This window comes from Sus scrofa, chromosome 17, assembly GCF_000003025.6.
Source record: "Sus scrofa isolate TJ Tabasco breed Duroc chromosome 17, Sscrofa11.1, whole genome shotgun sequence".
In the NCBI taxonomy this organism is placed as follows: Eukaryota; Metazoa; Chordata; class Mammalia; order Artiodactyla; family Suidae; genus Sus; species Sus scrofa.
The window spans coordinates 17,653,084-17,680,960 of record NC_010459.5 but is presented as its reverse complement, the minus strand read 5'-3'; the positions used below and the strand labels follow the sequence as shown (position 1 = coordinate 17,680,960).

Sequence of the window (27,877 nt, the reverse complement as noted above, 5' to 3'; positions counted from 1 at the left end):
ATCAGTTTGTTGTACAACAGAAATTAACACAACATTGCAAATCAACTGTACGTCAATAAAATGTTTAAAAATAGAAAATATGTTTACATACGTATATACATGCAAATATGTATCATGGATGGATAGACTGATGGACAGATGGAGGGATTAAGTGCTGCTTTCAAAGCCACTGCCCTCCAGTTCCAAGAGATAAATATTAAAAAGAAAACCTATTTTCCATTTTACTCTTTGACAAGTGAATATTATTATAATTCCAAACATCTAGGTGATAAAAATGGTTCTAAATATACAGTCTGTAGGATTTCCAATTAAATTACCTTGAATCTTTAGCCAGAATGTTCCTACAGGCCAGAATCCTGGTAAAACAATGGTAGAAATGTGATACCATTGATGACAAGGCAGCTTTCCTCTTCATCTTGGTTTCTTGTAAAATCTCACATGAAAGCTTTTTCACATTTTCGTTTGTCAATAGGATTTCAATATGGAGGAGGAATTGTAGAAATATAAATGATCATGGGAAAACTCTGGCCAACACACCAAACAACATATTTAGGCACAAAGCTTTACAGAAAAGGAAAGGATTATTTCTGAAAACCCCAGCTGAGCCCTGGTTCTGGGAGTCAGGTCAGCACAGAGAGTAAACTGGCAGGACACAGAGAAACCTCCCCTGGCTCTATGCTCTTGAAGGGACATGCATTCACCTGTGGATACAGCTATAAGATAAACCCACTGAAATAACACCAAAGAAATAGCTGTCAAGATCCAGTCCAATGAATTTATCTATTAAGAATAGTTTCTTTTAGAGCTTCTTTTAACAGAATCCTGGTAAAACAATGACAGAGCTTCTCTTAACAGAAGCTCTAAAATAACATATTTATTCTGAAACAGACATAAATAAAAAATTAATAAATATTCTGAAACAGACATTGAAAAATTTTTTTTCTGGAACTGGGCAAAATTTTCAGCCATGCCACAGCAAACATTTCTTCTTCTAAGCAATGAGCCCTGCCTCAAATCTAAAAATGTGAATTTAAAGGCTTTGACTAAAAACCTTGCCAAAGCTTTTGACCAGAGTTCAATCTAGTCGAGTAAATGATAAGAGAAAACAGGGAGAGGCTGGTTCCACCTCGTCCAGTGTGCCTTTTGTTCCCGTGTGACCCAATCATCACAAAACTGTTTCTTATTCATCTCATTACAAACATTTCTCTGTCGCAGCAGGTGATGGGTCAGGAGAGGACACGGTGTCCAGAAAATGTACAATCAGGTTAGAAAACTTCCAGGCAACCCATTCCTTTTCGATGGGCTCTGAATGGCTGGCACTGCCCACCACAGTCTTCGAGCTGCCTGCTAGTGAAATGGCTGTCATTCCCCCACTCACTCTTCCTGGAAGTGTAGCAGCTGCTCTTCCAATGACAGCGAGGGAAGTTGTCTTAGCCTTCCTATCCATTAGAGGAAATAGACAATTTCCTTAGGAGTTGCTTCAAAATTCCAACTCCCCATAGAACAGGTCTTAGAAGTTTCTTGCATCAATCTGTCTTGTTGGGGAAAGTTCAGTTTTTCAAAGATGTCCTCATTTTTAGCTCCCCAAGATGATGGCTAAGTCTACAGAGAACTCTGTGTCTTCACAGTGGGAGAAGGGAAGGTGGCAGGATCAAACCTACCATGCTTCCTTTTATATCCCCACAGGACTCTGCAGTGAAGTGGCTGTTCTAGATTTCTCCATGGACTAATTGGCTACTGGCCATTTGGGGTGATTGACTGGTAGCCACTGCTTGAGTCCACGATATGGGTCAACCGACCTGAGGGAACCCCCTTTCTCTTATTCTTGGATTTCCACCAGCCCACTCAGCACCACCACTGCCCATCACTGGGGCACTCAGGAACTTTTCTGTCCCTTCTAAGGCACACAAGATATAGGAGCAATGAGCCCTGTCTAGAACCTTCCAGATTTCTGCCCAGAGAGTAGAAGTCAGAGAGGTCCCTGTGAATGTCACTTCCTGCTTTATCCTCTCTTCCTTTGTTTTTTCCCACAGTACCTAGGGTTGGAAAAGTCAGGTTTTCCCCTTCCTCTAAGTCACATCCTGAGCCCTGGGTGGGTGTTCAGTAAGATGCTAGCCCATCTGGCCTGGAATTAAAAGAAGCTAAAGGAATTTGGAAAAATCCCTTACTGTCTTGAAATCTCTCTTTTTCAAGATTTCTTCCCTGCTCATGAGGGTCTTCTCCCTAAAGGAGTCCAGCCTTGCCTTTCCTTTCCTGCAGCCATGATTGGTCAGAGCAGGGCAGTGGGGCTGGGGGAGAGTGGATGGTGGGGGGCGGGGAGAGAAGGAGGTAGCTTAAAAGGAAAAGAACATATATCAGCTTGTTATGTGCAAAATAATTTCACTGCTACACAAGGCAGAGTGAATTTTAATTACAGAATGGGACATGTGGCCATATCTTGATCTTATAGATGCTTTAGTGCACCAGCCATGAAGGTTTTGTGCCCTTCAGGACCAGCTCTTAAGATCACAATGTAAGTTCTGTTATAATAGTACTTATACTGTGTAAGCACTGTTGTCAATGTACTACTAAATGGCAAGAGAAAACAAGCTAATGTTTATTTAAAAATTTTTTTTAAATGTCCATAATTTTTAATATAACTAAATAAATTAATTAATTTTTCTTTTAGGGCCCCACCTGTGGCATATGGAAGTTCCCAGGCTAGGGATCGAATTGGAGCTGCATTTACTGGTCTTTGCCACAGCCACAGCAATGCAGGATCCCAGCTGTGTATATGACCTATGCCACAGCCAGTGGCAATGCTGGATCCTTAACCCACTGACTGAGGCCAGGGATTGCGCCTGCATTCTCATGGATGCTAGGTGGGTTCTTAACCCACCGAACCACAACAGGAACTCCCAAGCTAATGTTTAAACGGTGTGTAGGGAAGCTGTTTACTGCTCTTGACAGTTCTGGAGAGTCGATGCTGTCCACGTATTAAGACACTATTCTTCCGCTGAATATTGATTTATCAGCAGAAAACACAATCCTGCCAACCACTAAGTGGGTGAAACCTCTTTTTCCCTGGCAATCATTATATTTAGTAATCTGATGATAAATTAGACTGGACCCTAGGTTAGAAGGGCTCGTTCATCTCTTTTCAAATGGGTTTTCCCCTAATTCCCGACATGCCCTCCGACCACGCCAGATTTCTGCTTCCATTCAAGCCTGGGCTTCAGGAAGAGTAGGAGACAAGCTGTCCCCTATTCCCTTGCCTCCTGCTCTCCCCACTCCTGTCTCGCTCCACTCCCATCTTTCCCGTGACCCCTCTGTAATAGCCAGGGCACCAATAACCTCCTGGTCACTAAAGCCAAAGGATACCTTTCTGTACCATTCAGTCATGTAGACGCTATGGACCATTCCCTTCACACTGATGTCTTTTTTTCCCCTCTTAGTTTCTCTGAAATCCCAGGTTTTCCTCCCAACTCACAGGTGGTACCTTTTCTGTCTCTTTCAGGTTTTGTCTCCTCCATCAGACGTCTTATAATGAAGACGTATTTGGAACTAAGTCCTGGGATCCTCTTTTCCCTCTCTGCCATGGATTTTATCCATCTGAAGCTGAAACTCAAGCTAGACTCATGATTCTCAAATTTCTGTGCAAGTAAGTTACACCCAGAGGAAGGATAGAAACTTCAAGTTACTTCTTTTTTTTTTTTTTTTTTGTCTTTTTAGGACCGCACCTGTCGCATATGGAGCTTCCCAGGTTAGGGGTCGAATCTGAGCTATAGCCGCCTCCAGCCTACGCCAGAGCCACAACAACTGGGGATCCAAGCCGGGTCTGCAACCTACACCACAGCTCACGGCCACGCCAGATCCTTAACCCACTGAACAAGGCCTGGGATGGAACCCGCAACCTCATGGTTCCTAGTCGGATTCGTTAACCACTGTGCCATGATGGGAACTCCAAGTTACTTCATTTTTTCTGATTGAATGTCTTATATAATCACCCTCTTAACAGCCTCATGTAAGATGCTGATAAAAGAAATCATAAAAGAACACGGCTTTGTTCAGAAAGCAAGAAGTACTGGTGTCAATTTGAAGTGAGACCTGAGCAGGAACTGACAACTGGCCCCTCCTTTGCTCTGTGCTCTGTGACCTTCATCAAGTCACTTTCACCTCCTGGGCCTCAGAGGCGAGAGACCCTGGTTGTGACTTCATTGCAGTTTTAATAAAAGACTGAATGAGAATTGTGCCAAATGGCATTTCATTTCCAAAGTCTGAGCCACTTCTTGTTTAGAATAAAAGGGCAACCTTAGAGAGAAATGTTTCCTATAGAAAATAAAACTTCATCTGAAAACTGCTATTTACCCCAGCAGGTTTCTATTCTATTTCATTTATTGTTACTTAAAACTGTTAATGGAGAAAAAAATGGCCTCTTGAAAACAAATGAGGCAAGTGTTAGTTTACCATTGGGTCTGGGGTAGTATTAGCAGTGGGAGGGATATTTTGTTAGAGCTGAGGCAATTTTTGAGTGGAAGACATTGCTGAATGGATTAGAAAAATACTGTCCGTATTAGATTTATGTTTCAGGGGACTTTTCTATTGTCCCCCAAATATTTTATATCTGTAGGGCCTGAAGTTCATAGGTCGGCAATGCAACACTGACTCTTTCTGGTGGAAGAGACATGAAAAAAAAAAAAAAGATCTTAAAAAAATAATAAATTATTTTTCAGTAGAAAGTTTTGTTTACAAATGATGGATAATAATGTTTTCTATTATGGTAAGTTGCAAAAGAAACTGAATAATCCTGGGAAAAACCTATTCCAAAAAAAAGTAAGGTTTGTACAGTGGTGTGCTGGTTAATGTTTAATAGGTGGTTGTCTGAGGAAAAAAAAGAGCCTGATTTGTAATGTTTGTGAATTCCATGGTGTGAATATACCCACTGTAGCCATTTTCGAGTTACCAAAGTGATGATGCTGACCAGAGTTGGAAGCCGTGTGTGGTACTAATCCATTTGTGTGACCTCGCAGACTCCACAGATGTCACTTACCTCCAGAGCATAGACACTAGGGAAACGTCTTTACTAATTAGCAGTGGTGAGTTTGGGACATTTGTTACCTTTCTTTTTTAATATAATTTGTTTAATTGTGAATTTACATAGTTTACTTTTTAACAGTGTCTGTGTTTAAGAACCAGACCACAGAGAGTTCCTGTTGTGGCTCAGTGGTAACAAACCCAACTAGTATCCATGAGGACACAGGTTTGATTCCCTGGCCTCACTCAGTGGGTTAAGTATCTGGTGTTCCTGTGAACTGTGTTGCAGATGTGGCTTGGATCCTGCATTGCTGTGGCTGTGATGTAGGCCTATAGCTGCAGCTCTCATTTGACCTCTAGCCTAGGAACTTCCATATGCCTCAGGTATGGCCCTAAAATGCAAAAGAAAAAAAAAAAAAAAAAAAAAAGACCACAGAATCCTTGGGAAATTTAAAAATGAGTTCCCTGTGAGCTAGTCTGACCAGCTCCATCACCAATTGTTTGTCCTTAGGGAAGAGAGGGAAATTAACATTAATATTTGCTTAAGCAATATTTAATTACATTTGGGTTCTGAGAGATGGACGCTTTGTTTTAGATTTTTTTTTTACTTGTTCATTTTCTGTGTTATCTGTTAATAGGCAAATAAAAATGGATAAAAAATCATCAGATGTTAGATCAGTAGGTGATCATTTTCCATAAATCTGTATGAGCTGAGCGTGGGGCATAGATCTCCTTTTCTCAGAAAAAAAAAATAGAGAAAAAGATATTTGTTTATTGAATGACATGTTTTATGAACTGAATTGTGTCCCCTCAAAATTCACAAGTTGACACCCCAAAGTGACTGTGGAGATGAGTCTTTAAGGAAGTAACAAAGGTTAAATGAGGTCATAAGGGTGGGGCCCTAATCTGACAGAACTGGTGTACTTCTAAGAAGAGGAAGAGAAAGCAGAGGTCACTCTTTCTCTCCCTCACTCTCTCCCTCCCCCCTCTGTGCAAGAATGCAGGTCAAAAGTCAAGTAAGGACACAGCCAGGAGGCAGCATCTGCACGGGTGAGAGGCCTCGCAGACAGCAACCCTGCTGGCACTTGATCTTGGACTTGAGACTGCAGAACCGTGAGAAAACAATTTTCTGTTGTTGAAGACCACCTTGTTGGAGATATTTTGTGATGGCAGCACAAGATAACTAATACAGCATGTGAATTACAAAATTACATGCAATTCCACAGCAGTAACATGATTCTTACACCTCAGGCGTTGTCATAGGTTGTCAGAAAAAAGAACTTCTATTTCATCCTACAGGTCAAGGGTTACCAGTTCTAGGAAGTTTTCCTTGATTTCTCCAAGTAGAATCAGCACTTCCTCCCATGAAAACAGCTCTGTTATGCCAATGATCGTAGGGCTTTTTCCCAACACAAATCTTTTGTAGAAAGGCAGATTACCTATTAGAAATTCAGATTTATGCAACTAGACATTCTCATACTAAGTGAAGTAAGTCAGAAAGGGAAAGACAAATGCCATATGATATCACTTGTATGTGGAATCTAAAGTATGACACAGATGAACCTGTCTATAGAACAGAAACAGACTCATGGACATGGAAAACAGACCTGTGGTTGCCAAGGGGGAGGGAGAGGGAGTAGGATGGACTGGGATTTGGCTTTAGTAGATGAAAACTATTACACTTAGAATGGATAAGCAATGAGGACCTACTGTACAGAACAGGGAACTATATCCAATCACTTGTGATAGAACATGATAGAAGATAATATGAGAAAAAGAATGTATATAGAGTTAACTGTTGTGGCCCAGTGGTTAATGAACCTGACTAGTACCCATGAGGATGCAGGTTCGATCCCTGATCTCACTCAGTGGGTTAAGGAGTCGGCATTGCCTTGAACTGTGGTGTAGGTCACAGACACAGCATGCATCCTGGTGTTGCTGTGGCTGTGGTGTATGCTGGTAGCAACAGCTCTGATTTGACCCCTAGCCTGGGAACTTCCATATGCTATGGGCATGGCCCTAAAAAAGCAAAAACAAAAGAATGTATAAATATCTATGACTGGGTCACTTTGCTGTATAGCAGAAATGGACAGAAAATTGTAAATCAGCTATATACTTTAAAAAATCAGAAAAACAAGAAATTCAGTTTTAGCATGTCACCTTCCTGTGCTGCCCATGAATTAGCCACTAATAGCATGTGGCTATTCACATTTAAATTTAAATAAAATTTAAATATTCAGTTCCTTAGTTGCACTAATTACATTTCAAATACATAAACAACCACCTGTGGCTAGTGGCGACTGCATTGGACTCTCGGAGGTGGAACATTTCCATCACTTCAGAAAGTTCCATTGGACTGGACTACCCTAGCCTGTAAATAATTGGGGGGGAGAGACTGCATCTTTTTGCATTATTTTCCCAACACATAGCCTAGTGCCTGCTATGCAGCAGCATTCAATACATATTAGTTAAACAAATAAAAGAAAAAAAATTAACACTATTTACCTACTTGTAGCTACTTAAGCATTCATGGTTCCTAGAGACCACGGAAATGAACACACATATAAAAGTGTATTTGTATTAGGGGACAAGTAAATGAAAACAGCAATTTTCATTTCCCCTAGGATGAGAACACCACTATGCAGCCTTAAGATATAATCATAGAATTTCTCTCTCAGGTGTTCATATAGCAATCTATAGCTGTTAATTCAGAAGCACAATCGATTTTAATTTATTTTTTCTAGGTCATCTGTGCTCCATTGTTCTATAACTGACCCTATGGACTCATTAAATCTTTCAGCATGATATTTATGCAACCCTATTTAATGAGTCCTCTAACACCTTGAATTCTCTGGATCTCATACCTATTATTTTAGTGGCAAACTTCTGAGTTTAATTAACCGTATTCTTCATGCACTGAAGGAGAACATAAAAAGGTCAACCAGTTGGTACACAACTCTCTGCTTGCAGACAGCCTCTTCGTTGGCACATTTAAAGATCTTCAAAGAGACACTGAAGGGGGGAGAGGGGAGGGACTGGGAGGGACTGGGAGTTTGAGGTTAGTAGATGCAAACTATTACATTTAGAGTGGATAAACATGTATGTATGTATGTATGACTGGGTCACTTTTCTGTACAACAGAAATTGGCACAGTACTGTAAATCAGTATACTCTAATAGAAAAAAAAAAAAGAATGGATAGGCCATAAGGTCCTATTGCATAGCACAGGGAGCTATATCCAATCTTCTGGGATAGACTGTGATGGAAAATAACGTATATAAAACAAGAATGTATATATATGTATGACTGGGTCACTTTACCATACAGCAGAAATTGGCAAGACATTGTAAGTTAACTGTAATTTTAAAAAGGACACTAAATAATCCTTGGGCATTGTTTTAGGTATTTAGATATTCTACCTCCCAGAAACTTGTTTTTGTTTCTTGCTTAAATATTTCAAAATTTAGCCCAAGGCTGTTCTCTCGCTCTAACTCCAGAGCAAAAGGAGAAGAGTGTTACCTGTCACATACTCTGGAGATGTCCTTCCTGTGTTTTAAATGAGACTTAATTACAATCTAAAAGGAGATATTGCTCTTCCAAGACATTCCTTTGGCTTTCCTGGTAACCTCAGGGATAAATACGAGGGATGAGCAAATATTATTTGAATGAAAAAATGAAATCCATAAAAACAATTCCCTAACAAACAGACCATGGCCAGAGCCTGGGGTGGATGCCAACTTCTTTCTCACAGTCCAGTTCACAACTTTTCAAGTGGGGAAGTATGTGTTAGGGTGCGGTTCTAGAGCTAGGGAAAGAGAAGAATTTAAGAGGGAGTGTGGAGAGAAGAGAGGAAAGGAGATCTCAAAGGAGGCAAACCCGTGGGGTCTCTGGGTAACCTCAGCATCAACACATGTGAGCTGTGTGGCCTGTGAGTGGAGATGAAGGGAGGGAGGAGGTAAGTCAAGGTTTGGGGGAGGTGAAGGTGTCTGCCCTCAATCCTGATGCTTTAAAGGGGGTGCATGTGTGTGAGTGTTCAGTGGCTATGGATGGAGTAGTTTGTGTCAAATCCTTTGAACCACTCATGTGGTTCTGCTATGTCTCAGAGTCTCCCCACCCTGCTTGGTAGTGCTTTCTTGCTGGATGTGATGTAATCAGAAAATAGCTGCCTCCCTCTCAAGGACAGGCTTTATGCAGTTAAGGTCTGTTTTCACAAGGCTAGAAGTTTTCTAACATCTAGTCCTGGGAGATGTTCTCTAAGACATTTGTTATATACCTGTGATTTTGTGAAACTTGAACATCCTGCCTATGATGTTTAATTCTCCTGTGTTGTGACCAGTTTGAGGTTAAAACCCTGGCAAGATTTGGTTGTGCTCTTGTGGAGGCAGGGGTGTGCCACCAGCAAATGAAACACACTTTGTTACATGTGATGGATTCTGTCCCTTCCAACCACTTAGGGATCTGTTGCCTCCCACAGAGAGTCTGAGTCCCTCCATCTTACAGATGCATGTACCAAGGCAGACAGCATACCCTTATTACTTGCTCATGTTTGCAATATAGATAATAATTACTCACTACTTTTCTCACATTTGTATTATATGAAATGTGACAAAGTGACATCACACTCCTGACACCTAGATCACAAAATCATGGCTTCAGATGTTCACCAAGGAAGCTGAAGGACAAAAAACAAGGTTGGGCACTTCTTATATGACATTAGCCAAGTTCATTAACCTTTTCAAGCTTTAATTTCTTCAATGCCACATGGCAAGTATAAGAAGATAACACATGTGATGTGCTTTGAAGGTGCTTGGCAACATAGTAAGTGCTCAATGAAGCCTAGTTGTTCTTGTTTTTTTATTACTTAAGTATCCGGAAAAAACCTCTGTAATGTTTTTCGATGGTCTTGGATTACTCTTTATTTTTTAATTATTAATTTTTTAGGGGCACACCTGCAGCATATGGAGGTTCCCAGGCTAGAGGTTGAATCGGAGCAAAAGCTGCTGGCCTACACCTCAGCCACAGCAACTTGGGATCTGAGCCTTGTCTGCAACGTACACAGCTCACGGCAACACTGGATCCTTAACCCACTGAGTGAGGCTAGGGATTGGACCTTCGTCCTCATGGATGCTAGTCAGATTCATTTCCGCTGAGCCATGACAGGAAGGCCTGCTTTTTATTTTTTTTAAACATGAAGGAACTGTGGTTTCTGTGCATTTGTACTCCCTATAGAAATTGGCATAGCTCAGGATAAAGCAAGCACTTAATAAATACTTGGTATAAATGTATAGTTTTCCAATGCTATTTCATTTTGAGAGATTGCTCATTTTTTATTATATTATTTATTTTTGTTTTTATTACTATTTTTTAAATCAGTCATTTTACAGCATTTTATTGGTTCATACATACACACTACGAACAAACATCCTTTTTTTTTTTTTTTTTTTTTTTAAGGCTTGCTCTACAGGAATTTTTATTTATGAAAAAATAGAAGTTACCAGAGTTAAAAGTATGACTAACTTGTCCCGCTTTACCTATTAATCTCTAGCTGATGATAAGGAATATATTTTTCACCTGAAGGTCTGCACTGACACATTTAAAGCTGTGAAATTTCAAGTATTTATGTGATGAGTAGTCTTGGAATCCATTTTATAGGAAAAAATCCATTTTTTCCTGGCCAATGTATGACAGCTTTAGGTAGTTACTTTTTATTCATTTACCATGTTTTCAGCTTTAGTCTATCAATGGAGATGTTTAAGGTGAGGAAGGAACATTTGGGGAAATTTTAAACTTGGTACACAATGTACTTTCCACATACTGTTATAAAAGAAGAACTTTTTGTTCTTTTTCAAAAAAACACAAAAGAGTGTGATCATTATTTTTTTCTGTTTTAGCAACGAGACCTATTTTTCCATGGAAAGTGTGAAATTGGTTCATTTTTATGTTGTCTTTTATATGTGAGAAGCTGAAGGGGCCAAACTCTGTGATTAAAGATTTTTTTAATGTCCTAGTATTGTGGGGATATCTGTCTTTTGAAAGTCATTATTTTTGCTAAGCAGGAGGCTCAGTTGACATTCTGAAGGGAACTCAAGGTTGTGAAACAGCCATCCCAAGACTGAGAGAGCACAGGGACAAAACGTAACCTTTATATCTCTATTGCATTTTTTGTGAAAGAAACAACCCAAGTCATGTGTCTCTGCTGTCATTTACTTCCTCTGAGAAAATTCAATACTCTACCTGGAGTATTAAATGTTTCACAATAGCTCTCAAAAATACCAGCATGGAAACAGCAAGTGCAACAACGAACAATCTGCTGATGCTTATAATCGATGACTTAAAAGGTAGCCTAAACATTTATAGCCCAAAGAGGAAGACATCCTCAAGGTCTCACTGATGTCTTGCTGTGGGGGGGGGGGGGTCAATAGTACTCGCCCCTCCCCTGCCCCACCTTTGGATGTGGCTGCAGCACAAGGTCACCACAGGGACAAGGTCATCAATGCTGGGAGGACATGGACAGAATTGACAGCCAGGCTGTAGCTCTCAAATGGCATTGTCTGCCCTACTCTTTCTAGTGTCACAATCAATAGGACAACATAAAAAAGATATCAAAGGGTCAGACTTTTGATTAGATCCAAAGGCAGCCTAAAGCCTTTCTTTCTATGTGCTCCAGCCAGGAAGAAGGAATGTACTAGATCCCTGCTAAGTCAAATGTGATCCTTGGAGATGCGGCAACACAGGCTGGCAACACAGGCTGGTCAGCAGTACAGATCTCAGGTCCCACCCAGAGCTCCTGAATCAGAATCTGCATTTGCATAGGATCTCCATGTAATTCCTGGAGGATTCACTCATTCAAAATGAAAAGGAAAATCACTGAGCAAGAGCATAATTGTGGCAACTGATGTACAGAGAATGAGAAAGAACTTACACCTCTTTCCCAGTAAAATTGTTTTCACGAATGCCTCAATGTTTCAAAAGTGTACTGCTTCACAGATCAACCAGTGCCTGAAGACAAAAACATATAAACCTCTAGAACTCTTATTTTCAATACATCAGAATAGGAGTTTTCTTTTTCTTTTTTTTGTCTTTTTGAAATTTCTTGGGCCACTCCCAAGGCATATGGAGGTTCCCAGGCTAGGGGTCAAATCGGAGCTGTAGCCACTGGCCTACACCACAACCACAGCAACTCGGGATCTGAGCCGCGTCTGCAGCTCACAGCAATGCCGGATCATTAACCCACTGAGCAAGGCCAGGGATTGAACCTGCAACCTCATGGTTCCTAGTCAGATTCGTTCACCACTGGGTCACGACGGGAACTCCGGAGTTTTCTTTATAATCACCATAAAGTCTCTTTTCTCCTGAAATGCATACCCATTGGAATGGCTTAAACCAGTTTTCTTTATTAAGAAAGGAATCCAAGAGATTTCATGATGTGTTTCCTCTAATAAGTTAAAGTCCTTTTTAACTTATTTTCAAGCTTCAGTTGGCTCTAGCCAGCAGCTCCTGGCCCAAGCATCCCTACTGGTGAGGTATTTGCAAGAGCTCTTGATTCTGGAAAATCAGGAAAGACTGAGCTACCCCTTTACTCCAAATACTGTGCAGGAGGAATACAATGACTTTTACTGGCATTTTAGAAGGAGGGGTGTAGTAAATTGAATGGACTGTGTCGAGAAGACCCCCTGAGAATTAATTTAATCCCATTGGATTTTAAGGTAATAAGATTGTGGGAAACCAGTATTAGGAGACATAGGAATTTTTTAAATGTTTCAAAAGTGGAAAAGTGTAAGAGAGAAAGATTGAGGTCAAAAGGGAAAGCCAGTTAAGCAAATAGAGAAACAAAAAGAAGAAAGGAGAATAAGACAATACGTAAGGATGGAATTTATGTTAGAAGGGGAGAGAGCAATGATGAAGAAATAAATACCCGAGAAGGTAGGCCCATCACCCACCAGCATGGCCTTGAACTAGGGCAGGAAAGAGATGGGAGTGTAAAGAACAAAGGACGAGGAACAAAGAAGCAAGTCCACGATGCCTGTAAACCAGATGGCCATGTGCCACCTTCTCTCAAAAGCGACCCCTCCCATCCTGTCCTACCTGGCCGGAAGGACGGTGGTCACCACTTGAGAGCTTGAGGGTTGGGGGGAGTAAAGTTGGGGGAAACAGAGGGATCCTCATGGCAAGTTTCCGACAAGAATGAGGAGGAACCGTCCCCCTGTGTGGGAAAAAAAGGGAGGCTGTCATTTTTGTGACACTTAAATTGATTTCTAAGTCACCTGTTGTTTCAAATTATCTGTCTGGGAGCTCTCTTGGAGTGCCTTCTAGAATGGAGATTTAAAACCTCCACCTCCTTTACCTACCTCAACGCTTCCCCTCACAAATGCAATGGAACCGGAAATTGCATTCTCTTTGATTCTTCCCTGCCTTTGTAGGAAGTGGATGTTAATAATGATCGCTACTGCTACTTTTGAGTTTTTCTCCCCTAAATCCCACTACTGTCAAGAAACCTGAGAAAAGATTGCACTGAGTTACTGACAGCAGTTGAACAGCATGGCCCAAAGATTCTGAGTTAACGGCTGTACTTTTCTCTCCCAAAAAGAAAGAACTATCTTTTCACATACAAAGTTAGTTTTTCCTTTTAGCCCTCATCATGTCCTTCATTCAAAGAATATGCATCAACTATGAGCCAGGCATTGTTCTTGGATGCCTAGACCTCAAGCGCATCTGTGAGCAAAAGAGTCAAAGTCCCTGCCCTCATAGAGCTTACATTCTAATGGGGAGGGACCAACACTGAGAGACACACTTAAGGAAGAAGTAAATGACCAAATGAGAGATTATTAAGGCTGTAAAAACCATAAAGTAGAGCAGAATAAAGGGGAGAGGAGATGCCAGGGATGGGAGAGTGGAGGAGGGGGGTTTTAAACTTAAATGAAGTAGTCATAGAAGGCCTCTGAGAATACAGATTTGAGCAAAGACTTGAAAGACAGGAGAGAGTTACTCAAGCAGACAATTGGGAAATGAACATTCTGGGCAGAGAAAATAGACCATGCAATATCCCAAGGTGGTTTGACCTGGCTTGCGAGGGCCCAACAAGGAGCCCAGGATGGCCTAAGCAGTGGTCCATGAGGAAACCAAGAGGGACTGCAGCCAAGTGGGGTCAGATCATGTCAGATGCTGTAGACTTTTATTCTGAGAGCTATGGGAACCAGGGAGGCTCTTGAAAAGGGGAGTGACCTGACTTATGTTCTCAAAGGATGACTGGCTGCCATGTTTGGAACCAATTGTTAGTGGGCACATATGGAAGTAGGAAGACACTTTAAGGCTACTTAGAAATCCAGGGAAGAGATGGTAGTGGTTTTGGCTAGACAGCTTGAGCTGCAGTTGGCATCTTAACAATTAAAAAGATATTCTAACTGCTTTATAATATTTTTCAGGTCCTAGGGCTGTTTTGATTCCATCTAAAACAAAGACACAGTAAACATTTTAAGAATTGAAATAGTTCATTACGTTATTTCCTGAAACCTAGTGAAATCCTTTCAACCAAAGCAAGAAGACAACATATTTCCTGTTTTCTATATGTCACCGAAAACATTACCTGCTGCTGGCTAGTAACTTAGACATGATTTTCCCATATACTAGCAATAATTAGCTAAATCAAAATATATTTTGATGCCCAAATGGTTAAACATGCTAAGCTTCCCCCAAGTGTATAAAATTGTTTCTGTGTGTGTGTGTGTGTGTGTGTGTGTGTGAGTGTGTGTGAGAGAGAGAGAGAGAGAGAGAGAGAGAGAGAGAGATGGCCACAGAGAGTATGCAGTAAATAATCCATCCAAACTATCAGAAACATAAACTGTTTACTATTCTATCATAAATATCAGCAAAAGTTAAAACCACTTCTATTGATAAATGTTGAAATATGAAATTATTATTTGAGTCTTGGCTTCATCTACAAATTCAAAGACTTCCTTGTCAAATTCAAAGATTATCCTCAGCAAATGATTATAATAAATGCAGAGGCTTGTGTTTATTTTTGTTGACAGAAAATATATAGGTAGGACTCTAAGTGGAAGATTTGTTACATTAATTTGGCTTTAGGCATAATACATGGAAAATAGAGCAATGACTCTTGCTCTAAGAAACTGCTCTCCTGTCTTGAAATGAAATTTCTTCAGCATATGCCCTTTTTCTTTTTGGCCACAGCCACAGCATGTTGAAGTTCTCTGGCCAGGGATCAAACCCGAGCCACAGTAGTGACCTTTGCCACAGCAGTCACAATGCCAGATCCTTAACCTCTAGGCCACCAGGGAACTCCCAGGATATGCCCTTTTGCACTGCCCTTTTCTCTAGTCTCCACATACTGCTTCATCAAATATTTCAAAGCACAAGCACATTGCCTTTTTGGATATACTACATGCAAATATTTCTCTCGGTTTGAGTTTGGCATTCTTTCCCTTAAAATGTTGAAGATCATAGTAAAATCAGACAGCAGTTTGCTGAGATTGATTAATTGCTTCCATTTTTTTTTTGCTTAAAAAGTTTTTATGGTGTATGTGTTTGACTATTTTTATTATGCTTATTATAGCAAAGCAGAGCTTTAAAAACAAACTAGAGATACATTTGGAACAAAACATCTAATTCATACAAATTGTGCATGATGAGAGGCATACAGAGTAGAAATAGAAGTAAATCCAAAAGGTTTTGTGGGCCATTCATGGTTGTGAACTTCCAGTTTATGGTAGTTTATGGTAGCTGGGCAGATGAAATTCGTGGGATTGATGTCCACATCATTCTATTCCTGATGCTAAACTTGGTGCTAGCTGGGAAGACTCAACTCCATTAACACACACATTGTCTACTCTAGCAGGTGGTGAGTATTCTCTTTGGATCCCCTCCCCTCCATCCAATACACCAGTCACCATATTCCCATAGTAAAATAAGGACAAAGGAAAGGGAAAGAAAGTTAACGGGGTGGAGAAAAGGGAGAGGGATTGCTAGTGTCCACGTGAATCTCAGTGCCAATGCTGTTTAAATCTCAAACTCAGTTTTCTTGCAGGGGTCAACGGATAATAGAAATCCACAAAGAAGCCCAGGGAATGCCCTATAGACCTAAGAAGCAGCCTCCTCTCAGCTCTAGAGGTTTGTTTCCATGTTGGATCACTGTAATCATATAATCTAATTGTAAAGAAAAGGGGTTTTTTTTTGGATAGGAAAATCACAGATTTAAAAATAGTAGAGTTCCCGTCATGGCTCAGTGGTAACAAACCTGACTAGTATCCACAAGGATGCAGGTTTGGTTCCTGGCCTCATTCAGTGGGTTAAGGATATGGCATTGCTGTGAGCTGTGGTGTATGTCATAGATGTAGCTTAGATCTAGTGTTGCTGTGGCTGTAGTGTAGCTATACCCCTAGCCTGGGAACCTCCATATGCAAATGGTTGTGGCCCTAAAAAGACAAAAAGATAATAAATAAATAATAAAAAATAACAGTGTGATGGCTTTTTACTATGCCAACTTGGCTAAGCTGGACATGTGCCAGAGTTCCCTTTCTGTATTTCCCAGTTAGGGTGGATTACAAGGAAGAGTCTCCCAAGAGGTGGAGGATTGATCAGGGAGGCAGCAGCCACTTTGTAACACATGGGCATTGTTGCTGATCTGTTGAGCCATCTTGTTGGGGTCAGGCAGCAACTGGGCCTGTGATCGCTTTCTCTTCTATTTGGGTCTTCCTTTTTTTTTTTTTTTTTTTTTTGTCTTTTTGGGGCTGCACCTGTGGCATATGGAGGTTCCCAGGCTAGAGGTCTAATCGGAGCTACAGATGCTGGCCTACATCACAGCCACAGCAATGCCAGATCCGAGATGTGTCTGCGACCTACACCACAGCTCACGGCAATGCTGGATCCTTAACCCACTGAGTGAGGCCAGGGATTGAACCTGCAACCTCATGGTTCCTAGTCAGATTCATTTCTGCTGCACCACAATGGGACCTCTGGGTCTTCCTTTAGTTGTTCTAACTCCTGGGCCAAGTGTATGTGCCTATGTGTGTGTATTCAGCTCTGTGACAGAACTTCAGCTTCTGAAGATTATCCTAGTTGCCAAGTCCCCCCATCCAGACTGCCTGGCTTACAGAGAGATTGCATAACCAGTCCCTACAACTACACAAGCCAATTCCCTGTAACACACATATAATCTCCTATGGATTCTGCTTCTCTAGCTGAACCCCAACTGATACAGATGTTCAAATGATATCCAAAGTGATGCTAAAGGAAACATTTTAGAAACACTATGTGAGAACTTTCTATTTCTGGTACTGGTTGCTTAGGTTATTTGGACCATTATTCTCACTGGAAATAACTAGAAAAAAAAGCTGAATTGGGTAGTAAAATTATGCTCTTTAAAAAAACTAAGAATCATAAAAGTTTAAAGAATGATCAGGCCCAAACTCCAAGGAACATCAAACCCAGACAGGTAATAAGCAGGGAAACTGCTTTTGTCCAGAGGAGTTTTGCTAATGATGAAAATTCTGAATTTATCTTTTGATATGCTTCTAGGATGAGGTCAAAATTCAAAGCCTGTGGCTGCCTAGAAATGAGGAATCTCACAGGAAACTTTCCCAACAATAAGCCAAACATACAAATGGTAGATTTGAAAATTAACCCAATAAATAAAGCAAGGAGAACTCCTAGGATTAAATGAAACACAAAAGCTATAGTTAGCTTAGTGGATGAGTAGAATAGCAGGACAAAGAATCAGTGAATTAGAAAAAGATTCAGAAAAAAAAATTGTCCACAGGGTAGCATAGATTATACTAGAAAAAGTTAAAAGAGGAGATGGAATAAGAAGGTTCATTATAGTTTGCATATAAATAATGTGAAGGAAGGAAGTTTTGATAGAATCCACTTTCAGACATGATAGCTGAGTTTTTAAAGACTAGTGAAAGCTATCCATCTAGCCATCCATGCATCTCAAATGCATATTTAGATATATTATAAAAATTGCATAAAACGTAAGAAAAATTCTAAATGCAAGAAAAGGAAGAAAAATACAATTATCACCAAAAGAATTACACTAAGACTCACAGTTAAAAGTCTCAATAGTAAGAGAAGCCAGAGGACAGTGCTATCTTCTTTTCAATGTGATAAAAAAAATAACTGCCAACCTAAAATTCTATACCCAGTGAGAATATCAATGCAGAATACAGGTAAAATAAATACATTTTCAAACAGAAATGAAAACAAGCAAAAAACCCCAAAGATTTTTACCACCAGTAGATTGTATAAAAGGAACTTCTAAGAGATGTAGAAGATAATGCTCCAAATGGACAATCTAAGGCACAAGAAAGAATATTCAGTTAAGAAGCTTGTGACTTCTGAAGATAAATCTAAATGAACACTGCCATAATGTCTTATGGCTTTAGAAATATATAGAATTAAAATATCTTTCAAAAATAAAGAGAAAAATGGAGGTAAAACTGTTTTAATGTTTGAAGATTGCCTGAAGGAGAGTAAATTTTACTTTCAAGAAAATAATAATGATATATATATATATATATATATATATATTTTAAAAAGGTAATGCTTCACATAGAAATGAAAAGGAGATTTCTTCCACACACACAAAAAACAAAAAATAGTCACTGGGTGGGTCATCTAAGACTTGACAAAGAGTAAAAACAAAGTAACCAGCCAGCTTGCACTCTTTAATCTGGCTTTTACCAGAAAGTCCAGTGGATGCTGGCAGGGAGAGTGCATATTTACCAATCACATAGCAGAGGATTAGAGGAGACACAAATGAATCATGTAAGAAGCATTTACTTTAAATCCCCATGTTAGTCTCTTTCTCCCTGAATCCTGGGAAGGAAGGACTTAAATAGTTGCATTTAGAGTTCTGTCTCAGGGCCCTGGGGGTAAGTTCTACAAGACTAACTTCACCCAGAGGGATGAGTCATGCTGTGTTACAAAGATGTCAGAGGGGAAATGAGGAAAATCTGTCTATATTCCCCTGGTGGAGGAAAAAAAACAAGCCAGTAGCTACATGATGAAATGTTCTTTGAGTATAAATTAAAATGCCCTAAAGCTTCCTGGAATTCTCTCTTGCTGATGAGCTAAATTAAAGCAGAAAACCTGTGTTCTAAGAAGCATCAAAGACAAATTAAGTGTCAGAGAAAAAGTAAATTACACATTTATCGACTGTTTTATGAGGTTATGGAGACGGTTCATTAAAAAGTCCCCTCAAAAGATGATTCTTCTTGTAATAAGAGCCAGTAGCTACAAAGTGATCAATATATGTTGGAATAACCACAGCAGATTCAGGGTGACTCCTGATTAATGATGTTTCAACATGTTAAAATAAATCTCTTTGAAGTGTTTGTGAGAAAGGATTCCTTTTTATAAGGAATCAATTCAGAGTCAAGCACAATCACAAAAGATGTGGTTTCTCTGCACTGGCAGTTGGGTCTCTGAGTTGTGTCTAACACTGTTTATACACATAAAATCTTTCCTGTTGGCTTTGGCAGACCCAGGTATGGAAATCCCAAAGAAACCAATTATGTCACTGAGTTGAAAGACTGGTTAGGGTTTATTGCATTCATCTTAAGACCTCTGAAGCTATGGATTTCACAAAAAGCTTTGAACAAAGCTGAAAACAGCGTACATTTGGGGACTGAATTAAATATTTTACTGCTAAGAAACATGCAGCTGAACATTTCTTGCATTTAGAACTCTACTGTAAAGGAGCTGAGATTTCTCTTTTAAGAACTTAATAAATTTCAGTGGGATTCAGGTACAAGGGTGCACAATGTAATTTCATGTTAAATTGAAGACCCAAATATTTATCAATTGCATAAGTTGCCTCCAGGGATCCCCTACTTCCAATTTCCTCAACTCTTTCAAAAATTTCATACAAAAGGAATAGAATAATTGTATCTCTTTTTGAATGAGAGAGTGGACTCTTCACATGCAAAAACTCTGGCACATGTCACAAAGAGGAATATTCTAAAATAAACTTTCACATTGTAGGTGCTGGCCAAATTTGGTCCAATACAGGCTAGCAGGATGGAAATTCTTGGTCCATGTGTGGAAATGAAATGGATTTTTAATCTAGTTTTGATTGAGGCACATTGTTCTGTTGCATGATGATAAAAATGCTGGAAACTTGTGTTGATCCTTCCAGATTATATAAGTACATGGTTGAGTAAAAAACTACAGTCTGTTGACTTGCTCTAAATCTAGCAAGAACTCCTTGCCACTGAAGAACTGTTGTCTTGGAGTTCCAGTCGTGGCTCAGAGGCAAGGAACCTGACTAGTATCCATGAGGATGTGGGTTAGATCCCTGGCCTCGATCAGTGGGTTATGGATCCAGTGTTGCCATGAGCTGCAGTGTAGGTTGAAGAAACAGCTTGGATCCTGAGTTGCTGTAACTGTGGCACAGGACAGCAGCTGCAGCTCCAATTTGACCCCTAGCCTGGAACTTCCATATACTGAAGGTGGGGCCCTAAAAAGACCAAAAAATATATATATAAATAAATAACTGTTGTCTTTCAGCAATTGGATTTTCACATTTTTTTGCTTAAAAAATGTTTTTTATACTTGTTTGTTCACTTTTGTGTGTGTGTGTGTGTCTTTTTAGGGCTGTATTGCAGCATATGGAAGTTTCTAGGTATATGGAAGTTCCCAGGCTAGGGGTCAAATTGGAGCTGTAGCTTCCAGCCACAGCCACAGCCACAGCAACACAGGATCGAGCTGCATCTGCAACCTACACCACAGCTTGCTACAACACCTGATCCTTAATCCACCGAGCGAGGCCAGGGATTGAACCCTTGTCCTCATGGGTACTAGTTGGGCTTGTTAACTGCTGAGCCATGAAGGGAGCTCCTCGTTTGTTCATTTTTTTAAAGGAGTAGTTTAGTTACCAAATGCTTGGAAAACCACAGACTCTGATAGGGGCTCAGAATTCCAAATAACGACACTAGAAGAAAACAAGAATGTGAAAAGAGCTTCTTCCTTTTTCCAGAGGAGGTTAGAAACACAAAACACATTATCATATTAGTTAGAACAAGTAGATAAAGAGGAAGTAAGTGATCATAATCTACAGTAAGGGAAAGAAACTGATGAATGGAAAGAAATATGGTGCCGTGTAGTATATGCTTTTGCTGGAAGTGAAAGATAAGACTTTCTTGGTTTTTAGTTAAATATTCCTTATCCCACCCATAAAATACTTGAAAGAGGAACTCCATTCCCCTAGGCAAATTTTGGCAAAGTCTAGCATGCTTTCCTCTTCACAAGAGCACTGCAACTATTTTTAATATTACTACTACAGTGTCACCTCAATTCCTTGTCCAACATTGAGTGACAAAAGAGTTCATAAATTTCTAGATGTCATAAAACTACCTTGTTTTCTCATCTTTCTGACAGAATGGAACTCACCTGATTAACCTCTTTATAGATACTGTTGGTCAGTTTCATTTTCTTGAGTTGCTCCTCTTTCTTTTTGGTTTCTACTTTTGTTCATTTCCCTCATATCTATGTCAGGCTTCAAAGGCCATTCCAATAGTGGATGTAAAGAGGGATTAGGACAAGCCAGTGCTATTCTATTTCTGGTCCACATCCAGTAATTTATGGGAGCATGGATGACTGCTCCACTGGCCTGGCCTTTCATTTGCCCACATCTGCTGTCCTGTGCTTTGGTCTTTCTCCTCTTGACCTACACTTGATCTAATTGTTTTATTCTGCTGATTATGATTGTTCCTTCTGGTCATGGTCACTTCCCTTTATTAGCCACTGTGCCCTACAACATTAACAGTCATTGTTTCTTATTATATTACTAAAGTCATGGTTCCAAAGCAATTATTTTTAGACCCTGAAGAACACCTCTCAATAAATGTGTTTGACATGGAACCAGCAATCTTCAAGGGCAAACTTCAAGTACAGATACAACAAGATGATCATTAAGAGCAACCTCATAGGTGAAAAGCAAAGAGAAATCATTGTGGTCCCTATTTACAGTCAAAAATAAAGCCAATGAAATGACTAAAAATTCACAGAAACTCTTAAGATTTCTTTCTAAGGGGCCAAAAAGAAATGAAAACTTGATATACCTGTGGTAAGGGCACACATTGTTAATTACCCACCCAACTGTTCTCTCTCCCTTATTTCTTTTCATAAGAAAATATCAGTTTTATTCAGGTACCTGGTGACCGTGGAATTGAGAAAGTGAACTCCCCCCACTCTTCTGAGTGAGTCTTAATTACTGTAAGCCATCAGAAAAATTACAATCTTGGGTTTGTGATTGGTTTAGAAATGGGCATATGACACAATTCTAGCCAATGGGATGAGGCCTACTGGAGAGATTTAGGAAAGTTGTCCTCAAGCCTATGAAGGGTTATCAGATGAAGACATTCCTTTTTCTGCCTTTGAATAGTTTTATGTAAGGTTGTGATGCATGGAGCTATGGCAGCAATCTTGTGATTGTGGATTTATAGCTTGGGGATGAAAGGCAACAAACTGAAAAAACCCAGTAGAAATTCTGAAAATACCCTGATTCTTGATAATTTGTTGAGCCACTAACATAACCATTCTTCAAACTTCAATACCTCTGAACTTCCAGTAATGTGACTTACTAAATTTATTACTGCTTAAGTCAGTTTTAATTGGGTTTTCTGTAAAGTTGCTGCTGAAACATCCTTTCTGATAACAAATTATCCAACAGTTGTTTTTTCTTCTAATGTTTGGTTATATCCCATGAAGAAATTTACTACTAAAGTTGATTTTAATCACAATGAGCTGTAGAAGTAACATAAAATCTCACAGGATTCTTTATACTGAGATTTGTGTAATTTAAACACATCTGTGATTTCATTTTATCTATGAGCAAAGTAGTGTGACATTTTTTGGACAAAAATGAAAACAAAGCAAAATAAAACTGTGTGGGAATAACAATATTTTCCAAGAGAGTTTTTTTTTTTAGAAACATAAAAACTAACTAATGAAGTATCAACCATAAGCAAAGTATATCATACCAGTGTAAAAAGTAATGACAAATTTGAATTCAGACAACATGGATTGAAATGTATGTATTTGAATATATAACTAAAGACTCATTATTGTTAAGATGTTTCTGAAATTTCATTCCAACCTGGATCTTTTGCTCCAAACATTTGAGCATTTTAAAAAGACTGATCCTAAATGGAAAATATTTCAATGTAGGTAATTACGCTAAAATTTATTCTACCTTACCAATGCAAAATCAACTTGAGGTGGTGGCTAAGAGTATTTAAATTGCATATTTTTAAAAAACCCATAAAAATAGCAGCGTATCTCAGTAGTTATTAATTCTTGGATTTTCATTATGGACAGATTGTCCAACCTAAATACTTTGAGTTAAAAATATGAAATAAGTATTCTTCCCAGTAAATATAAAAGAATAAGAGCAGAAATAACCACAAAAAAACATATTTTAAATTATCCACAAGCAATCTATAAGAAGTAAATTGATGAATGGACTATACTAATATGAACCAAAACTAATACTTGATCTTGAAGGTTCAAAAAGTACTTGTATGTAATATCAGTGCCTTTTAGAGCAAATATTTTAAACTGCAGATGGAAGGACAAGAAAATTGAAGAGAACATTTTTCACAAACACAAAAAAATTCAATGATTAATCAAAATGATTTTAGATGGAATGATCTAAAACAGATTTTGCTAACCTGAAAGTATCTGATTTATGGATATTCAGTTCACTTAAAATTAATATTCATAAAACAATTGATTTTGACCAAATAACCATAAAGTAATTTTACAGTATACCCCCAATAAACTATTATGGGGAAAAATATTTTTTTGGTCTGGTTTATAAGAACATTTTGTCACATTAAAAACCAGGGTGATTTTGGTACAATAAATCCTCTGCTGGACAAAGTTTGCCTTTATAATATTGCATCATCAATTCAGAGCTAAAGAGGCTTGGTTAATTTCTCCAATTCTCTCTCTCCTGGTGGGGAAATGGCGGCAGGGGTCAGGGGTGTGCTTTAAAAATATCTATACCTGAGTCACATCCCAGACCAACCAAAACCAACAGGATTCTGGTTTTGTGCGTGTGCAGTTTTAAAAGCTGACCAGTGATGATCACTGCTTACTGAATATGGCTATAAAGATTTTTGCCATCATTGAGGAAGATGCACAAGTTTCACATTCAAGAACTGGTCTGAAACTGTGTGAGAGATACATGTACTAGGGAGGCTTTATTCTACTTCAGTGAAAGTGAAATTACTAAGTTATCATTTGGTTCAGTTTACCTTGGGTTTTTCATCCAGGATCTGCTGACGTATCTCTTTGTGTTTCTCTAGGAGTTTTTCTTGCCGTTTACTTTGTGCCTCTTCTAACTATAAGAAAGTGCCAGAGAAAGTCATTTTCATCTAAATGTTCAAGTGAATATTTTCAGAAAAAAATTAAAAGCTTGGCAGATCTACAGCATACATTTAATTATTTCGGTTCAAGATCTGCCCTTCATGTAGGAGACTGTAAGTGTTGGCATTGGGTACACAGGAGTGGGAGTGAGGTGATCAATGGATCATACCATTCTCACATTTTTGCTAATGTTTGAAAATTTCCATGATACCCATTAAAAAATAAAATAAGTGCCTTTGGAGGTTGCCACCTTCTCTGCCATTGGTGACAACTACAGGCTCTTCTGGGGCAGCCCCCATTAACATCATGTTTCTGTGTTTGCGACTTTGGAAAGGATTCTGAATGTCTATCTTTAGATGAAACTTTTTATATAGAGGTTTGCAATTAAATTTACAGAAATATTGATTACAGACCGCCTGCTCTGCAAGTAGCGCTGCTGGGTGCTGGTGATAAATCGTGGTACCAAGGCATGGCATTTCCCTCCAGAGGCTCCCATGGTACTTATCAAACATTCGCACGTGCTTTGCAAAGGAAAGAGGGATTAATCAACAGGACATACCCTCTTGATGTACTGCACCACCTCCTGGATGTAAGACCTGATCATCTCTGTCTTTTCCCTGAAAGCAAATGACAAAGAGATCATCAGCTGAGCTCATCCATCATGGGCAGACACAGGCACCTCAGGCTTCCCACTGAAAGTTTACAGAACTCTCAACATTCTTATTACTGCTGCAAGGAAGGTACAATCTGCCAGCTCTGAACAAAGGTCAGATTCCACCCAAGGCACAAGTTCTGTTTTTACTAAATGCCAGGAAGGCCATCTGACAATATCAGAAGTGAAGATTTAGCCTTTCCCTTAGGGAAGGTCTTTACTCAGCCTTTACCTAAAGACCCTGTGTGTGCCTCAATCGTGTGTTGAACTCCTCTTTGAGTTCACTGTGAAAAAGGGATCCTCAGAAAGGTTAATCAGAGGAGTAATTTCACAGATGGGTCTTTGTATGATGAAGCAGCTGTTATTTTGGTATAGAACAAATTCCCAGGTAAAAGGTAAAAGGTGGGAGAAAGGGAGCTCTTTCTACTTACTCTTCCAAAAAAAAAAAAGAGAAGAAAAGGAAAAAGAAAAAAAAAATACTTACTCTTCCATCTGGCTTTTGTCTTTGGATTTAGCTTCTGTTATCTTTTCCTGCCTCTTTTTATCCATTTTCTTCTTTAATTCCTTCTTCTCTCTGAAGGCAAAATGGAAGTAAAAGGGAAAAAAACAGTCAATCAAATAGCCATTTGTGTGAAATACATTTACATACACGAATCCATTGGGATGAGAATGGAGGCTTACTTCTCACAGATTTCTTTGAGCTTCTTTAACTGATTATTCTGACATTCTTCAGCAACATCCGTCAATTTTTGAATAAGCTGGGGAAAGAAAATGCCAGTTGGCTATTTTACATTATCACAAACAAAGCACCCTTTCTCTTCCTCCCCCTCCACAACAAGCAGTGGTGTCTGAGGTTAGAAACTCTGGGATTGATGCTTAACAATAGTTAAAATCATCACCATAAGGACTTCTTTTTAATTAAAGTATAATTGATTTACAATGTTGTGTTAATTTCAAGTAATAAAGACATAATTTAAGACCATCATATTATCTAGGTTTTAATATGAAATTCTTCTCTCTTTCTAATTAAACAGGATTTCTTAGATTAATAGCCTGGTTACTGCCAAGTGCAAAGACAAGTAGCAGTGTGGACCCAGGTTCCAATCTCCACTTTATGACTTACTAAAACTATGATTTTGGTCATGGGGGTTACATTTTCGGAACCTAAATTTTCTTGGTTATAGATGAGACTAGCAAGGCCTTTATCTCCTGGAGGTACTATGAAGCTTCAAATAAAAACGAGTGTGATACAAATGTAAGTTATAATCCACTGTGAATTATAAGCCTTGGTTTCCAGCTATCATTCATTGCTCAATTGCTTCAAGGACAGCATGAGTTACCCATCTTAGAAGTCAATGTTTGTGACCCCGGGCGGAAAACTTCCAAAGAACATCGGAAATTCTCTTCTGTGCTACCATTTTGAATTATGAATACATTTCCACAAAAGCAGTTATTTCATTGTCTTGCATCTGTTTTCTTATCAGATCAAGGTTCAAGAGGGCAGCACTGTGTTTTCCTATCCTTGGCCCTCTGCACAACTTCTAGCTTTCAGTAAGTGCTTAGTAGATGCTTGTCGATTATGTGAGGGTACCTGTGCCATTAATCCCTCCTCTTTCTTTATTCTACATGAAGACTAATGGAATTTTTTGCCATTGCTCAGGCAACAGAAGCAACTGGACTCAACACTTCTCACTGGAGCATCAAATAGATGGTGTGAGCTTCCTGTGAAAGGCCCACTCAGTACCAAGAGATGGAGGTTCTTGGATCCAGCAGACTGAGATGACCAGTTTTATATAAATGTGGCTACAAGAGTAACAAAGCAATATAATCATAATACCAGCAAACTCTCATTGATAATGTTTACATGCCAGGCATCATTTGAAGAGTTTTAAATGTATTAACTTACACAATTCTAAGAGCTGCCCTGTGAGGTCAGTGTTATTATCTTCATTTTACCTATGAAGATACTGAGCCCCCAGACTCAAGTTCTGAACTCAGGGCCATAGTGGTAGTATGTGGGCAGAGCTGGGGTACCAACCCAGATAAATCAGGATCCCCAGCTTGTGGCCTTCAGCACTCTCACCTTTTCGTTATGATTTTAGAAATTGTTTTTAAAAACCTCTTCTTATCTAAGGGAATAAAAAAGTCATGGAGGACATTCTCTTACAGAATTATAATAGTGAACCCACGTTGGGAGTTCCTGTCATGGCTCAACAAAACAAACCTGACTAGTATCGATGAGGACACGGGTTTGATTCCTGGCCTCACTCAGTGGGTTAAGGATCCAGCGTTGCCATGAATTGTGGTGCAGGTCACAGACTCAGCTTGGATCTGGCATTGCTGTGTCTGTGGCTGTGGCTGGCAGCTATAGCTCTGATGCGACCCCTCTCCTGGGAACTCCCATATGCCACTAGTGTGGTCCTAAAAAGCCAAAAAAAAAAAAAAAAAAGAATCCACCTTAACCGAATATCAACATGAAATTTGATGTACCCATCTATGAAACAGATAAAATCTGAACAAATATTAACTGGACCTTGGGCCGGCAAAAAATTTATTTGATCATTCAAAGGAGATGGCCTGGTCATGACTGTCACAATTAAAGAAATCATGAAATATTACAGTCTGGTAATGCTATTTTTCAGACTGTCAAGATGTAGAATTCTGTTGTGCAGAGATTCTGGCCATTTCCTCGAGGATTTCCATAGCGCCTCTCTGCTAGCTGAAGGTACATGCAGTCCCTCCTCCTCCCCAGAGGACCCTTCACACCAAGGGGTTACAGAGCATTATCCAGGGACCTCCAACCTTGGCTGCAACATGAGACTCCCT

General features: G+C 39.4%; 1 protein-coding gene across 4 annotated transcripts in view; it reads right to left on the bottom strand.

The window, feature by feature from the left end:
- The window catches only part of PLCB1 (phospholipase C beta 1), a 738,118-nt gene that overhangs the window by 64,354 nt on the left and 645,887 nt on the right, over positions 1 to 27,877 (bottom strand). For 2 of the 4 annotated variants that reach the window (XM_021077400.1, XM_021077403.1), the window contains 4 exons: positions 25,733 to 25,809; positions 25,536 to 25,625; positions 24,959 to 25,016; positions 24,288 to 24,374 (listed from right to left, as the gene is read on the bottom strand). In XM_021077400.1, coding sequence (XP_020933059.1) covers positions 24,288 to 24,374; positions 24,959 to 25,016; positions 25,536 to 25,625; positions 25,733 to 25,809 — 312 coding nt within the window. Of the gene's footprint in view, positions 1 to 10,438; positions 12,013 to 13,098; positions 13,217 to 24,287; positions 24,375 to 24,958; positions 25,017 to 25,535; positions 25,626 to 25,732; positions 25,810 to 27,877 lie in introns of those variants that run through there. The other 2 variants (XM_021077402.1, XM_021077401.1) reach the window with 2 other exon arrangements.